This window comes from Chrysemys picta, chromosome 1, assembly GCF_011386835.1.
Source record: "Chrysemys picta bellii isolate R12L10 chromosome 1, ASM1138683v2, whole genome shotgun sequence".
Classification (NCBI taxonomy): Eukaryota; Metazoa; Chordata; order Testudines; family Emydidae; genus Chrysemys; species Chrysemys picta.
Genome location: NC_088791.1, coordinates 343,307,899 through 343,325,192, shown reverse-complemented (window position 1 = coordinate 343,325,192; position 17,294 = coordinate 343,307,899). Strand labels below are relative to the sequence as shown.

General features: G+C 43.2%; 1 protein-coding gene across 4 annotated transcripts in view; it reads left to right on the top strand.

Annotated features, from left to right (window-relative positions):
• The window catches only part of RAB6A (RAB6A, member RAS oncogene family), a 94,710-nt gene that overhangs the window by 61,326 nt on the left and 16,090 nt on the right, over positions 1 to 17,294 (top strand). For 2 of the 4 annotated variants that reach the window (XM_005308517.5, XM_042850605.2), the window contains exons 3-6: positions 4,537 to 4,590; positions 6,529 to 6,634; positions 8,965 to 9,076; positions 10,860 to 10,953. In XM_005308517.5, the coding sequence (XP_005308574.1) occupies positions 4,537 to 4,590; positions 6,529 to 6,634; positions 8,965 to 9,076; positions 10,860 to 10,953 (366 nt within the window). Of the gene's footprint in view, positions 1 to 4,536; positions 4,591 to 6,356; positions 6,463 to 6,528; positions 6,635 to 8,964; positions 9,077 to 10,859; positions 10,954 to 17,294 lie in introns of all 4 variants that reach the window. The other 2 variants (XM_008166612.4, XM_042850608.2) reach the window with 1 other exon arrangement.

Here is a 17,294-nt window from a genome sequence, read left to right as displayed (position 1 = left end):
GGTTGGCGAAGTATGTTCATAACCGGGATGGAACCCTTGGCCTGCAGGTGAGGTTGGGAGAGGCTGCATTGTAGATATTATGCAGTGCTGGAGAGCAAGGAAAGGCCAGCCAAGGACAGAGGCCCCAAATTCCTGACCCCATTTTTAAACAGCTAAGTAGCAACTTACTGAGCTCTTCTGTTTTCATGCTCTTTCTGTATATGGCCTTTCTAAAAAACATGCGGTAGCTCAACCACAAGATATGGGCTTGATGCAACAATTACTGAGTGAAAGTTCTATGACTATTATGCACAAGCTCATACAGAAAAATAAGGCAAACCTGCCATACCCCAGGGATCTCCAAACTCAAATGACCACAAGGCCCACATGAGGACTAGTACATTGGCCCGAGGGCGGCATCACTGACAACCCCCGGCCCTGCCCCCACTCCACCCCTTCCATGAGCCCCGCCCCTGCCCCGCCTCTTCCAACCCCTTCCCCAAAGTCCCCATCCCAGTTCCGCCCCCTCCCTGCCCCTATTCCAACCCCTTCCCCAAATCCCTGCCCCTGCCCCGCCTCTTCTCTGCCTCCTCCCCCCTCCCTCCTGGAAAGCACTAAGCGCTGCCAAACAGCTGTTTGGCGGCAGGAAGCGCCTGGAGGTAGGTAGAGGAGGGGGGACGTGGCGTGCTGAAGGGGGGGCGGCAGGTGAGGGGAGCTTGGTGGCTGCAGGAAATAACTCCACGGGCCGCGTATTTGAGACCCCTGCCATACCCCCATGGGCAAACACTTGTCATAAAATGATCACTCTATAACTGACCTCTCAGTCCTCATCCTCAAAGGAAACCTGCACAACACCTCCAAAAGACAAGCTGGGAGCTTAAATTCATAACTTTACTAGTCACTAAAAATGAGGGTCTCAATAAAGACACTGGATTTATGGCTGATTACAACAATCTGTAACCCACTAACCCTCCTTTTTTATCTTATGACTGCAGAGGTGTTAATGGGCTACTGTACCTTGAATGGTCTCTTAAAATGTGTTAACTACTTCGCTAAATAATCTGTTCCACCTTGTATTTAGCTGTGACACTCATTTCCCAAATATGAAGTCCTCTGTATAGCTTGAAAGCTTGCCTCTCTCGCACCCAGAAGTTGGTCCAATAAAAGACATTAGCTCACCTCCTTGTTTCTGTTATGCAAGAGAACAGACTAGAGGATTGTAATGGCCCCTTCTGGCTTTAAAATCTATGATTCTGTAAGCATGTAGAAATGGAGGGAGGATGGTCTTGTGGTAAAGGTACCTGCCTTGGACTCAGGAGATCCAGGCTCAATTCCTACTCTGCCACAAACTCCCTCTCTTACTTTGGGCAAGTCACTTGTATTCTGTCCATTCCCAATCTATAAAATGGGGATAATAACATTGCTCTACCTCACAGGAGTGTTTAGAAAAATACTTGGATACTGTGGTGAGTGGGCCATATAAAATCTAGACAGATACTTACAGTGGATGGGACCCTTTGTTCCATTTAGGTCCACCTGCCTCCTTTAATTTTGCAGTTCTGCCTCACAACGTATCTCTTACCTACAGAACCTGTAACTACTTGCTTCTGTTGGTTCCAAACAATAACACCTCTGTGTGTGAAGAAATGGTACCCAAACTTCCCTTATTCTTGCTCTACCTTAGCTTAATTTCATGCCCACTTATTCTTGTATCTGACAGTAAACTCTAATAGGCTTATAGCATCCTTCTTACTTCAAGTCTGCTAATCCGCGCTACAGGTTTTCCCATCTCTGTGCAGCTGGGGACAGAACCGGAGCTGGCTTGCAATTCCTGTATTCCTCCCGTCAGGAACTTGAACAGATGCCCGGCTTCTGTGTCCTTTCTTTGATTTATGTTTTATTGTATTTAAAAGTTTAGACTCCTAGGCCTTGTTTGCACTTGCGGCAGAGGGTAGGGTACGCGTAACTACATGCTGCGGAGAAAGGCAGATGGCATCCAGACTCACTGCGGGATGTAGCTACCCATGGCAATGAAAAGCTGTGTCAAGGGGAGGCAGCTGCCCCTGCCAGACCCTTTCCCTGCTGCCAGAATCTTTCACTGCGATGGGGAAACGCTCTGGCAAAGAGGAGGCAGCGAAATTCTACATAGCAGTGTCGACATGGGCGGCACTGTTTGGCATATAGGGTACATACCCACAGGGTTCAGGCATGTCTTTACTCACCTAAGCGGTGCCTCACCATCTACCCTGCTGTTTATACCAGTGCTAGCTGGGCGTTGGTACGCTACACGCTGCCACAAGTGTAGACCTATCCCTAGACTGCCTGTCTTCTTGCCCTTGCCCTCTATTCTCACTTCACACATTATTATTACATGGCTAGAACTGTGCAGCTGGCTAAATTTAGCTCCTCTGACTCTACTCAGTGTGTCAATATCAAATCTTCATGCTTTTGAAGATCTACACAGCATAATGTTATTTCCTATTCTTTGAGTAGGAGATACTGCAGATGCAATGCCACGTTAATGGGAGACCACTCAATCTGGGATGCAGAGATATTTGTGTTGCGTTTGTATTTGACTTCCTTTAATGAAGATGGAAACTTTCATGCATAAAGGACATTTCACTTAAAAATCCTACAAGATGTATACCCAGCCCTCAACCTGGCATTAGGGCACGAAGGAGTCTCCATACTTAATACCTTATGGGGAAATATGTTGCTTTAGGCACACTGGCATTCCTACCAGGGTTACAACTTAAGGTCTTATACATACCTACTTTTTGGTGTAGGAAAGGCTAGTAAAGACTTCATACCACACAACCACTGTTCCATCCTCTTCCCTAGAAGAATCAAAGTGGCGAAAGGAGTGGAGAACGTTCTGGGTAATCAAGTCCATCCCTCAGCCAGGACCGCTGATCTGCTGTCTTTGTTCAGTGTGAAGTGCCCCTAATGATGATCCCCTCATGTCTTTGAGCTAATCCAAGGAATTACTTTTATTAAGATGCCTGTTGGAGGTGGATTAGTGGCATATGAATCTTGCTGGTATATGACAGCTGGGTCCAGATGTTGAGGGACCTTTCCAAATTAAATGCTCTTAAGGTCTCCACAGCATCAGACATTGTTACATCAAGACTTGTTTCGACTGGGGAAATTTCCCAAAAATTGCAAATCAGACTCATTTCAGCTGCTGTTGTACTTGAAGCTCTGGCACAAAGCAGCTGAGACAGTCTTCTCTTGGAGCTCAACCTCCTTTTCACTAAACCTGTTGTAAAAATTATGTTGGTCACCAGGATGTTGTCTTTACTGTGGCTCCAGCTGGATCAATTTGAATTTTTGGTGTGACGCTGGGTTGTGTGTGGTGCAAGATCTTATGGCTTTTCTCTATTAAATATTGTTTAATTGAACAAGGAAATTTGTAAAATGTCAGGGAGAATGGAAACTTTCTTGAGGCAAACTTTAATGTAGCTTTTCTGTTTATCAAAACTTGGTAGCTTGCTTAGCACTGGAAGGGAAATGTTTTAATGTACCAGTCTACTGGGTCCCCCAATTTGTATATTTCAGGGGTTCTCAAACTTCATTACACTGCGACCCTCTTCTGACAACAAAAATAACACATGGCCCAGCAGAGGGAAACTGAGTTGGATCATGCAGTGTTAGTTTCCTTTTGCAACTGGCTGGTTGCATGAAAACCACCCATTAGATTGTCCCCCAACCTATTGGGAAGTGTGGCAAGCAGATGGTAGAATGCCTACAATAAAAAGGGATCTTGTGGTGCATTTTTGGAATAGGGGTTCCTCTGATTTTTTAGGATGAAACCTTCTTACCATAACTTGAGGAAGACTAGACCCTTAATGGTTTTGTTTCAGTTGATACCAGGTTGCAGGGACTCAGCTTGTCTTCTGGGCTTCATTGATATCGTTTAATGGTATGCCGCATCAAGGGTCACTCTGTTAAAGCCATGGTAGTGTTAGTAGCCCCAGTCCCAGGTCAGTCACACACCTGCAATACACAAAGCTGCAGCGCTGTTTCCCAATCCTGCACTAAATATTAAACGCAGCATCACCAAGGGAATGAAGACTTGGGATCAGTGCTACCAGAGCTGTTTTTAACACGGTTCCTTCCTTTCCCCCCATTTTGGTTAAGCTGACGTCAGGATTTCTGTTGCTATGCTCCAGTAATGTCTAAAGGCACAAAGAAAACCCTGCTGCCGTATGCGTGTCTGTGGAATAAATGACCAAAGTTGTGTTCAAACTGTGGTTAACTTAATTAAAAATGTGTCCTTTTTATGCTGTAATCTTATGCTACTAATAGGCACTAATTTTGCCAAAATCTTTCACCTTATTTAGGGATGTACTTAAAAGTCTTGAGGCTTAAAGTGGGAAAAGCCTAACCTGTATCTTACTTACAAATCCCACTGAAGGAAAGCGCTATCCCACAAGTATGGCCCTCAGATCAGCTTGTGCCAGATCTAGTCTGGCATGACAATTATTGAATACCCTCGAGAGAAACAGATTACACCCATTTCGTTTTTTATTGAAATCTGACACAATTTTTTTACAGGCAACAATTGGCATTGACTTTTTATCGAAAACCATGTACCTGGAGGATCGAACAGTGAGTAAGATTTTTGCATAATTTTTCTCTAGTCACTTTGAAAGAATCTGCTATTCTTGGTACGTTTTGTAATCTGTCACAACGTGAGCATCCTTCAGAGTTCTGAAGGGCCTGGAGGTCTGGAAGTAACCCATCCTGCTACCAAGGAGAAGATCAGTGTCCGACTCGGGCGTGGTCCCCTGCTTCTAGCCTGTGCTGTGGAGGCAACCTGGGAATGTAGGGAAATGAGTGTTTGCCACATGAGATTTTTCACAAGTTTTGAAATAAGCCATATTCAGTCATTCTTGATTTGAATAGTCAATATGTTACAGAATTTGGGGAGTAAAGGAGGAAAAAGTGCATGGCTGGGAGAAGGTTTTAAAGAGTCTGCTGTTAGATGGGGTTTTGAAAAGGAGCACCCCCAAAAGTTCCTAATATGTGGCTTTGGGCTGAATATAAATTGGATCATGACTAGAACTGTCAGTGTGTTCCCCAACTCAGCAGGGTTTAACATGTCATTTTAAACAGAATATGTATAACTCATAAATATATGCATGTTTACTCTGTTTAGCACAGTACTGTCTCTGAAATTAAACCAGTGTTCCACAGAAATTAACGCCAGGGTCCAAAATTAGCTCACATCCTTAATTAAGAAATACAGCAGTGGGGTATATATTTGTAGAACACCAATTGTACAACTCTGCACAAGCTGATGATGTTGCGTAAACTCACAATAAATATGATTGCATTTTAAGTGATCTGACAAATTAGCATGCTTTTCCTAAAGCAGTTCAATCCCTTAGATGTGTTTCTATATATGTATGTATGCTGGTTTATAGAGCATCTTGTATTTTCTTTCAGAATCTAAGTGGTAAGAGAATTTCATCCTTGTCATCTGTGTTTATCTCTGTTACTTTGCATTATGGCTAAGCCTTACGTGCAGCTGAATGACTAGCATTCGTCCTCCTTGAAAAAGCATGTTAGTAGCCGCTCCAGTGGCTTGGCAGCAGCTGAAGACTTGCATTTAGAAGTGGTCTTGAATGCGATTCTTCCAACCCCCTGGTTGTACAGGCCTCTCTGGTAGTGATGCACTTGGGCCCCAGGAAAAATGGCAGCAGAGCATGAATGCCTTCTATGGGCAGATGTGCAGATTGGCACTTGCCTCAGGTTTCCTGCCCGTCCTATCTGGTTGGAAAACGCAGCCCTCTAGAAGTGGGAAGGGGCTTTTGAAATACTTCCCACCTCTTTGTGAGTGTGAAATATAGATTCCTCTGGACTCCTTTCTAGACCAGTTTAGGCAAAGAATACACTAGCTTAGGCTATGGCTACAGTACCGCTTATGTCTGCAACATTTATGTTGCTCGGGGTGTGAATATTCCACCCCCGAGCAACGTAAATTACACCGACATAAGCACTAGTGTGCACAGCGCTGTCTCAGCGGAAGAGCTTTTCCCGCCGGTATAGCTTATGCCGCTCATGGGGGGGGTGTTTTTCTGCTGATGGGAGAGTTCTCTCCCGTTGGCATAGAGCGTCTTCACCACAGGCATTGCAAAGGCGCAGCTGTGCCATAAGTGTAGAGATGGCCTTAGATACCACTGTGGATGGGGGGCGTTGCCACAAGGAGAGGCAGTTTGCTACTGCTCCCAGTCCCAAACAATCCCCTGCATGAGTTATATTTTTATTTAGCTTTTAAAAAACCAATCAAATAAAATGATTTACTCTTTATTTTTAGTGGCAGTTTGGCTTTTTTTTTTTTTTTTTTTTTTTAATTTTCTCCCATCCCACAGATCAGGTTGCAGCTGTGGGATACTGCGGGTCAGGAACGTTTCCGTAGCCTCATTCCCAGTTACATCCGTGACTCTGCTGCTGCTGTAGTAGTTTACGATATCACAAGTAGGTATATTGCACTGGGTTTGACCTTTTTCTTATTTTTCTTGCTTGTTTGACTGATTTCGTTAGGTACGGTTGCAATTATGGGACACAGCAGGTCAAGAGCGGTTCAGGAGCTTGATTCCTAGCTACATTCGTGACTCCACTGTTGCAGTTGTTGTTTATGATATCACAAGTGAGTGGGGGGAATTCTGCATTTCTGATACTCTGCTCTGTCATTCTCTAGCCTAGCTCTGCATGTCCTATCACAATCATGTGGTTGTTCTTCATACTGGCATGAACAGGGTTTCCTTTTACTGTAGTCAAGTTTTTAAACCAGGCACTTCTGATCACAGCTGTTTGTAGTGATGTATAAATGGACTTATAAATCTCCCTTGCTGAAATAATACATTTATGACCCTTTCCTATCACATGGTTTGTCCCAAAGCCCTGAGCACTGGCTGGTCTAGTCTCATCTGCTCTTCTTTTGGGTACCATCTCCATCTTTGACTCGGTCTCAAACACCTGAATCACTTGCTTGCATATCTCTGAATTTCTAAATGAGAGCTTTCCCATTGAGACCATTTGAGGACTGCAGCTTGCTTCACTCCATTGTCCTCAAAATCTGGGTGTGGGCTGGGAACGGACATGCCACGTTTTTATCTTAATCGGTCCCTTCCATTTTCTGGTATTTAAAGCTCAATGACTAGGGATTTAGCCTTTTAATAATATACTCTTTCATGTCGTACGAAGGTATGTACACTTTTGAGGACTAAAATGTTAGTGCTTTCTCACCTCCACCCTGAAGACTGGTTTAAAAGGCCAGAATAACCCTCATTTATTGGCTTTTAATTTTTAAAGAGCAATAATTTTGTTAAAGGAGAAATAAACCTTCAGAGGTTTTTTCCATTTTAAATCAATAGTGACTGGATGAAATAGTCCGATTCTACCCAAATCCAAAAAGGGCTTACCCTTTTATTCATAAATACTCTAGAAGATTATAGCAAGAATAAGGGCTTCCCTTGTAAATTTATTTTAATTGTTATAAATAAACATTTTAAATTGAGCTAAAATTGCATGATGGCTGTGAATTTTGGACTTCTCTACTGACCTCATGATTATTGCTAAGTACTAAAGCAAAGCTTTATGCCATTAAGCTGTTGGCAAGTGATCAAGTCTTAACCATCTAAGACTTACAGTATTTCACTGTACCATTACAAAGCCACCAGTTACCACAGAGATCTCCCTATTTAAGTGTAGGCAAATACTTTGGCATCTCAGATACAATAGCTACGATCACTGAGGTGTATGTTAACTGTTAAATTGAATGGTACAGCAGTTGATATTATTGTTAAGAACACAGCTTTGCAGACAAGGTTATTGTATATTCATTAATTAATGCCTATTTCTAGAATCTTGTTTTGCAGCGTAGATGTTCATTACCTGTTCTACTAAAGCTGCTGGAATCTGGAAGGGGCTTTTAGTTAGAAAAGTGCCAAAGGATCCTTTTATGTTTGTTCTTATGTAAACAATTCTGAAATTCTTTTGAGGTCAGTGATCAACCCAACAAGAGTGGCTAGTAATTACATAAGCTAAATATTCCTAGGAGAACAAGCCTAAAACTAGTGATCACAAAGTGTATAAATGCTGTTAAATGCTTTTTAAAATCCTTGAAACCGTAGGGCCCTTTGACCAATGCATGTATTCAGTGTTTTTTCAAGTCGTGAGTAGTACAGATTAAATAGCAAAGTTATTAGGCCCCCTTTCTGTATATAAAATACGTTAAACTGCAACCTGATGTAAGTGTCTACGCTACAGTGGAGCCCCCGCCGATGTAAATTGCCAACTAAATCCACTTACTAACTCCACCTCGGCGAGAGGCATAGCGCTTACATTGATGTAGTAGAGTGACGCAGTGTCCATGTAGACACTGCATTACTTACGTCACCTGTGCAGGGCTGACAGCCAGAGCCCTCCCCGCTCCAGCACTGACAGCCTGAGGTGTCAGCACCAGGGCTGCGGGGCTCCAGCTGTCAGTGCCCCACAATGCCCTACTTCAGTTGGTGGAAACTCCTAGTGAGGGATGAGCACCGCTGAGAGAAGGAGCATGGTATGAATGTGAACCTTCACTTTAATTACGGCAGTGGCAGTACGTCGACTCAACTTTATAGTGTAGACAAGCCCTTCGTTCAATCAATTGAAATAACAGTTCTTTAAAACTAGTGATAAAAAACTCTTCATAATTTGCACTCCTGATATTAAAAGTCCATTTATAATTGGATAGATTAAGTTCAATTGCAGGTGCATTTAAAGCCAAAGGGTAAAAACCAAGACCCACTGAAATAAATAACAAAACTCCCATTGACTTCCATGGGGTCAGGATTGCATCCATTGATTCTACATAACCCTAATGCACAAATTACCAGAGAATGTGAGGCTTTTATTCAAGATTTATGGCTGTATTGGCAGTGATCTGGGAAGAACATTTTACAGTGACACTCATCTTTGTCCACTCTTCCTTACTAGATGTAAACTCATTCCAGCAAACCACAAAATGGATTGATGATGTCAGAACGGAAAGGGGCAGTGATGTCATCATTATGCTAGTGGGAAATAAAACAGATCTAGCAGATAAGAGGTACGGAGAAATAATTCTTCTTTGTACATTTTTCTTAATCATATTGCCAATCTGCTGTTGATTTCGCTGAGAAAGCTCTGTTTAAAGTGATTCTATTATTTTTGGCCCAAAATCTAGTTTGTTTAAATTATGCTGAAGCCAGATGTGAATAGAAATTTCTTGATTAAAAAAAAAAAAAATCAGTTGAAACTTTATTTAAACATTTCCTGGCTTGATTGTGAGCCTACAGGACAGGTAGGGTGTGTGTGTGTGTGTGTGTGTGTGTGTACAAACCAGAGCCAGCGATATCCACAAGAACCAGGAAGTGAAATTAACCAGTCTAGCTTCAGTGTCCAAGCTGAGTGAAATGTAAAAAGTCAGTAGCATCAGTGAAAGAGTAAACTCTATTTAAAACGTTTGTTTAATAATCTAGGTTTAGTGCAGGTGACTAATTTAAATGATTATCTTGAATATTCCTTTAAACATTAGTTTGTTTTTAATGTAGTTAAAATTAAAATCTAAAGCATGTTTAGAATTTTGTTTAAAAGAGAAGCTTCTGTTGAACTGAGTGATTTTCCTCTCCCCTTCTCCTCCCCCCCCCCCCTTGTCGTACCTACTGTAATTTTTTAGGGGGGGAATTTTTCAGACACACTAATGCAAAATTGCACTGGCATTTGGACATTCTGCTGCCTTGCTACAGTGGATTTATGCTAATCTCTCAATACACAGTGGTACAAAACAGTGTCTTTTTAAAACATAAACACCCAATGGCAGCATGTCCTTCTGAACATGACAATATTATAGCATCAGACTTGGTTAAAGTGTAAATTTCATGACATTAGCTTCCTATATGTCATAATGGTGTATCACAGGGGTAGGCAACCTATGGCACGCGTGCCAAAGGCAGCACGCAGGCTGATTTTCAGTGGCACTCACATTCCCCGGGTCCTGGCCACCGGTCCGGGGGGCTCTGCATTTTAATTTAATTTTAAATAAAGCTTCTTAAACATTTTAAAAACCTTATTTACTTTACATACAACAATAGTTTAGTTATATTATAGACGTATAGAAAGAGACCTTCTAAAAACGTTAACATGTATTACTGGCACGCGAAACCTTCAATTAGAGTGAATAAATGAAGACTCGGCACACCACTTCTGAAAGGTTGCCGACCCCTGGTGTATCATAAACTTGAGTTCAGGGAGAAGCTGGGTATATGTTGAGGACTTTAGGATATTTGTTTGGAAGATCGTTAGCTCCTTTAAACAAAATAAACTTAAATACTTTAACTTAAATACCTTAAGCAGTTTTTTCATACTTTCAGGTTACATACAGTTATTTTGAAAGATGTTAAATAACCATGTTAAGATTTAGCTAAACAGGTCAATAATTGCTAGTTAGCACAGCCTGAAAACACTTAATTCTTATCAAGCCATACAAGTGTAGTTTCCTGGCAAGAAATTTAGAAAATGGCTAGTGGCCACCTTGGCTTTATTACTGAAAAGCTTAAAGTATTGTTCCATAGAAATGTAGGGATGGAAGGGATTTTGAGAGGTCATCTCGTCCAACCCCACACGCTGAGGCAGGATTGAGTATATGTAGACCATTCCTGGTAGGTGCACTGTAGAAGACCAGCTTGTATTCTGAAATGTTGTGCCCTTCCTATGGTGGGTGTCTGGAGACAGTACCTAGCAGGTATAACTACATGTGTGTTGGGACTGTGGAGACATCTCTTGGGCTGGGGGCAAAACCCTAATTGTCAGGATGTTCATATCATTTGCTCTAATGTTCTTCTCTTCCCCAGGCAAGTGTCCATTGAGGAGGGAGAGAGGAAAGCCAAAGAGCTGAATGTAATGTTCATTGAAACTAGTGCAAAAGCAGGCTACAATGTAAAACAGGTAAGTGACGGGGGGCAGTGTGTGCTGTGCACTCAGTCTGCTGGAATATTCTTACATCCTGTGATGAACCAGGGTACAGCATGCTCCATGGCGGTGGAGATAAGGAAACTGGCTAAGGACCCTAGAGGAACATCTACTCCACAGTCCACAGACAGCACCTCCGCAGGGTTTTTAGCTGTCATTTGAAAGACCCACCTGCAGTAAATTGCTTGGAACCCCATTTATCCACTTGGAAAGGATGGATGATTTGTCTGGGATTGGAACCATAGGACTCTGGGTATTCAAAAGCTGATTGGACTAGTTAGCATGGCTGAAAGTGTGGGAAGTCTGGGGTCTCGGACCTCTGGCACTGATTTTGCTATGGGACTGTGAACAAATCAGTCTGACTACATTTCACCTGGGGTAAAATAGGAAGAATAATTAAGCTTCACCAGGATGATAGTTATTTGGAAGGCACTATAAGTGTGAATGATCTCTGACCTCCTGCCCATCCCCTCCAACTACAGACTGATAGACTTTAAAGTTGGGAAGGGTAATCTAAGAGCTTTCTGCAGGGCTGCAGCATTCAGATGAGTAGCTGCCTTTTAAATGCTGAACTGCCAAATGAAGTTCTTTCTGCCTGTTTAATTGAAGATAAATTTTCCATTTGGCAAATAGCTAATCAGCCTAAGCAGTAAAAGCTACAGCACTAACCTTGTGTGTTTACGTGCAATAAAATCCCTTTTGTTTTTTTCTTGCCCATGTAGCAAATATCTGTAATTGCAGAATGTGAACAAAGGGTTAGAGCCATTCATGTTCACTCAGAGGCCAGAGCAAAGATGGGGTATGGCGACACAATTGCTTTACTGACTTGGCATTTCTCATACATTGCCTCTAAGATACTTGACAAGCAGCCCTATGGTGAAGGGTGGTGAGGTGTTAAAAGATGTAGAACTCTCCTGTTGAGATATCTAGGAATGAAACTGCAAAGCATCTAATGTATGAAGCACAGAACAATCAATGTACATTAATAACTGTATAACCCTATTGTATCAACTTACTGCACAATTATATACCCTAGTCTTGTATACACGGTGTATCCAAATTAATGTGTCAAACACTAAATGCCCCCTGCACACCAAACGGTAACTTATTACATAATCTTTTACCAGTAGTTAGCTTGCTACATGATTTCAGTGTTAAAAACATGGGAAGAAATCAAGCTGTTTTGCTGTATTTCAAATCTGTGATTTTTACGTGGTCTTGCCAAGCACAAAATACTTAAGTAAAATAGAATATAAGTGACCATCCAGGGGGCGAACAAACCTCATTCTGCAAACAGAGTTTGGCTTCCAATCAAAAGCGATTGTATGGGAAGCCTTGAATATTCTGAAGTGGTTATTTAGGAAGGGGCTGCCTTTTGGAGGATGCAGGTTTCACTCCTAATGAGAAATGATGGTGACCACTCACTTTTTGGGGGGTGGGGGGAGAAATCCTCTGGACTTACCCAATTTATATTCTCCTCAAGGTTGCTGTGACTCCCTGTCCAGGCTAGGAGGACAACATAGGTCTCCAAGAGCTAGCTAGCTGTGTTGGACAGGGACATCTGGGTCCTCCGTGCAGTTATGATAACCCAGAGAAGCCATTGGATAAACAAGCCTTTTACAGCATGTGTCTGGGCTTTATCTGGGCATAGATCTCGCATGAGCAAATGACACAAGGTGCAACTAAAATAAGCACTTAATGAGGTGACCACAGGGTATGTCATTAAGGTGGTGGCGGTAGATCCATTTAATGCATTATGTGAGGGCAAGCGTTAGCTTCTTCTACTGTTCAGGAACTTTACTGATCGGATTGTCAGCACAAAGAAGCTATTTCTGTAGTTGTAGCCACAGTTGCCAACTTTCACGTGGTAAATAAGCATCCGACTTTCACAATAAGCCAAAAATCAAGCTAATCCTATTTCAAAACAAGCCAATCGCTAAGAACCCTAACACTCTGTGAATAGATCCCCCCCCGGCGTACAGTCTGGACTGTGGTGGGCCCACTGTGCACCCCTGACTCTCTCCCCCTGCTTGCCCCTAGCCCGTGCTTCCCCCCGGCCCTGCTTGCCAGGAGCCAATCAGAAAAAAAGAAGCAATAAGCTACAAGCCAAAAACTAGCCAACGAGCAATTCACAAGCCAATTAAGCCAAAAACAAGCTCAATTTCTGTTTTTTGTTTCTTTCCGTGGGTTTGACAGGTCTGGTTGTAGCCCCTTTCCTGAAAACGAATTTTAAGAAACATATCAAAGGTTCTGTGCAATCAAATGCCTTTAATTTCTTAGTTTTACAAATTGTCTTGCAATTAACTTTAACTAAACCTGGACACAATTTTTGTTCTGTTTTCTGAAAAAGAAGATTCAAAGGATCATCAATAGGATGGTTTTTTAAACTATTGAATAAACTACAGATTTTTGGATGCAGCAGTGTTTTTGTTTAGTATTGTATTCAGCAAATCACAACAGATGATTTTAAATCACCGGAGGCTATTACATGGCATTGGGTGCCATCGTAATACAGATGATTAATAATTCATACACCTGTCAAATCTTCATGTGGAAATGGACAGAGGAAAGCTTAAGTGAGCTCTAGCTATAAGTGAAGTCAGTATGAGCAAGTACACTCAGATGGGCACTTGACAAGAATTTAGGAGGAATTGTGCTTTCTGTGGGTTTTGATCTTCGTAAAGCAGATGGGATTTAGATTTTTAGAATCTTCAACAAAGCAAGCCCAGAAACACTGCCTCAGCGTCCAGTAAAAGCTGTTGCAGAAGCAGGTCCCAAAAGGGAAGAGACAAGAAAGAGCATTAGTCATTCAGTTTTCCATTTTCTTTGCTGCTGCTTTCATTGAATGATCTCAGATTATCTTACTGAAGTGACAAAGAAATTCTACCCCAGACAAAATGGGAAAGGTTATGAATAGCACCTCAGAATGGGTGCAACCCCTATGACCTTCTGTGTGAAGCACCATTTTTACTAAGTCGGTATGAATAGGGGCAATCAAGGTTGACCTTCCCATGGCTGATAACTTCTGTTCATAATAATGTGATATGAGCTAGCTCTGCAGAATAATTACTGTCTTAATCTTCATACAGGAAGTTGATTCAAGTGTTAAATTACTTTAGTCCTGAAATGCATATTTTGGATATGTATAATGAAATGCATTTATGTAAAATTCTAGATCAATCAGTACTGCATATCACGCGTTGAAGTTAAAATGAAGCCTAGAATAATGGCAAATCACTAATTTGCCCATTTCAGGATGGAAATCCGCAGAAGATTTTAGCAGTACATTTAGTATGCAGGTTTGGTGCAAAATATGGTGGCCGATTGCATTGATTAGGGAATGTGAACTAATCTTTGTCTACTCAAACTGGTGTAACGTAAGACAGTTTTTAACTCGGTTACAATTCTGAATGTAAATTGTCAATACCTCCTTCAGCCACCATAGTCATTCCTGAAGGCCTGGCAGGTTAGTCCTGCTTCCAGCCTGTCTTTTCAGGGCAAAGTCCTGTTCCAATATCTAAACCCTTCAGGCTTAATGCTTAGTTTAAAGCTGGCAGAGTGGATGACCTTGGAACAAAACTTTGCAAACAAAGTTATTTGGACACAAACTTCCATTCTTGTACTAGTAGATCTTTCAATGGCTTTCTGTACCTTTGACTATAAGGTGTTGACTCAAATACAATATGTAGTAGGAGTGAATGGAACGGCGGTTAGCTGGATCATCTTATTCCTTTCAGATCCCTAAAATTCATGGTGAGCCCCTACTTCTGTTCCTTAAGGCGTCACATGTAGCACTCCACATGTTGAGTACTTTCATCCATCCTCTCCAGCATATACAATAACTCCCCACTTAATGTTCTCTTGCTTAACCTTGTTTTGAACTTACATCCCTGCTCAATTACAGAATCTGCTCCATTTGAAGTTGCGCAATGCTTCGCTATAACATTGTTTGGCTGCCTGCTTTGTCCACAGCTGGCAGCCCCCCATCAGCTTCCCTGTGCCCCCCCCCACACACACAGCGCCTCCTGTCCGCCAGCAAACCCTGCAAATCAGCGCCTCCCCCCCCCCCTTCCTTCCTGCAGCAATCAGCTGACTTGTGGCGTTCAGGAGGGAGGCCGGAGGAGTGAGGACTCGACGTGCAGGTTCCCCCTTCCTCCCCTGCCTCCCGAATGCTGCGTGCCAGCTGATTACCGTGGGCAGGAGGCAGGGGGGAGCCTGCATGCTGAGTCCTCGCTCCTCCCCCCTCCCTCCTGCCCCCCTGAACGTCACAAGCCAGCTGATTGCCACGGGCAGGAGGCAGGGGAGGAGCAAGGACGCAGGCATGCGGGTGGGGGCTTGGGGAAAGGGGTGGCCTGGCGGGCCGAGGGTTGAACCCCCCGCCCCTGGTACTTGCAGAGTAGGGGAGGCTGCCGCTGCTGCGCAACATGCTTCTCCTAGCCTACAGCACCTTCAGCCTCCTTGCCTGCCTCTTTGTCTCCAGTGCCAGTGGGCTGTGCCTGTGTGGGGTAAGGTGGGGGCACCTCCCAACTATAGTACTGTACTATATGGCCAAAAAAAAAAAAAATTCCCTGGAACCTAACCCCCCCATTTACATTCATTCTTATGTGGAAATTGGATTCACTTAACATCGTTTCACTTAGTAGCATTTTTCAGGAACATAACTGCAACATTAAGTGAGGAGTTACTGTACCTCACATTGAGACACCATGAATTCCAGTGTCTCTAATATATGTGGATGACACTGAGCTATGTGTCCTTCTCAAAGCACCTAGTCTCATAGGTCTTATTGGTTGAGCAAGTGCCTGGAAGCCACAGTAAGTTAAGTTTGAACCAATCTTGGAATAAGTGAGGGTAAGAAGGAAATATTTTGGAATCTATCCAATACAATAAACTCATTGATCAAGAGCATCAGCCTCTGGTTGTTAAGAGCAGGGTGTCTCAGCGGTCATGCTGAATTTTAATGCTATCCAAATTGTTCTCAGCACTTGGGCACTGTGATAGATGCCTTACAAACCTCTACAATGGTTCAGAAGTGGTATTTGCCCTATATGTTTTGAAACAATTCTTGAAATATAGCGTGTAAGAAGTTTAATCTCTCATTCCACCAGGGCAGACTAATGGGTAACAACATCAGGCAGGAGACAGCAGCCCTGAGACTTTGCTCTTAGCTTCAGTCACACCTGTGCTAGCCCTTGCCCTAGTGTATCTACTTTTGTGCTTTGATCTCTGGTTCATTCTGTGTTGCTGGAAAGCAGTGAAGAGCTGGAAAGGGTGCAGAGCTTGGGCTCATTCCACCCCTCCCTTGCTCCATGGGTGCCACTAGCATGCTGCGGGGCTGCCACATCTCATGGCTGCGCTCTGACAGTGAGCTCCCTGCCTCTTCCGCCAGAGAAATGCAGGGAGTGGGTTCTCGGGACCTGAGCATGGCAGTCTGGCTCAACTGCACTTAGGTAATGTTCAAGACAAGGACAGAATTGACCTCCTGGCTTCCCCCCCCAAAGAGACTTTGTGGGGCTCCCCTTCCAGAGTAGTGGCTCTCCCCCTTCAGGCCCTAAAACCCCATTTGGTTTCCAGGAGAAGAAAGGAAACATGAGCCCACAGGAAAACAGTGCATTTAACAGAGCCGTTCCTGTCTTGAGGAGAGGAGTGGAACGCATGTTGGTTAAGCAGAAAGCTTTGTTCTGCAGTGGTTCATAAGCAATCAGGTACCTGACTTGATTCAGAGGCATCTGGGGCAGTTGGGGGTATAACTGTTTGCAGTCAACTCAAACAGGTGGAAAAGGTTTGCACCAGCAGATAAACTAGCTTGGAAGCCTGGGCACATGAGGCTTTTTCAATTGCCTTGGTTCCACCTGGTGGTTGCATTTCTCCATCCTCTCCGGAGGAACAGCTCTAATAAAGAAGCTGATGGGACAAGTCTTGTCCAGTCTCCTAGCTGCAGATTCCACCAAGACTGTGTTTCTCTCAGGCATCTATTCTACTCCCAGATCTGTTGGTTCAGGGCCCTCTCCAGACATGCAGGTGCAGATTTCTAAAGATATTTAGGCACTTAACTCCTGTTAAAAATCAATGGGGGTTAGGCTCCTAAATACCTCTAAAAATCTGAGCTCCAGTCCCTACACCTGTGACACTCCTCCTGGCTTGGGAAAGGAGGATACCTGAAGGAAAACAGGATGGTGAGCAGCGTTTCAGACAGGCTGGACTGCTTGCTTAGATTTATTTAACAGTAATTCTGTCCTACTGCAAAATTCTCTTTATTCTATTTTCTGGCACAAGCAGGGCTATAAAAGGCTTTGAGATTCATGCTCTCCAGGGTG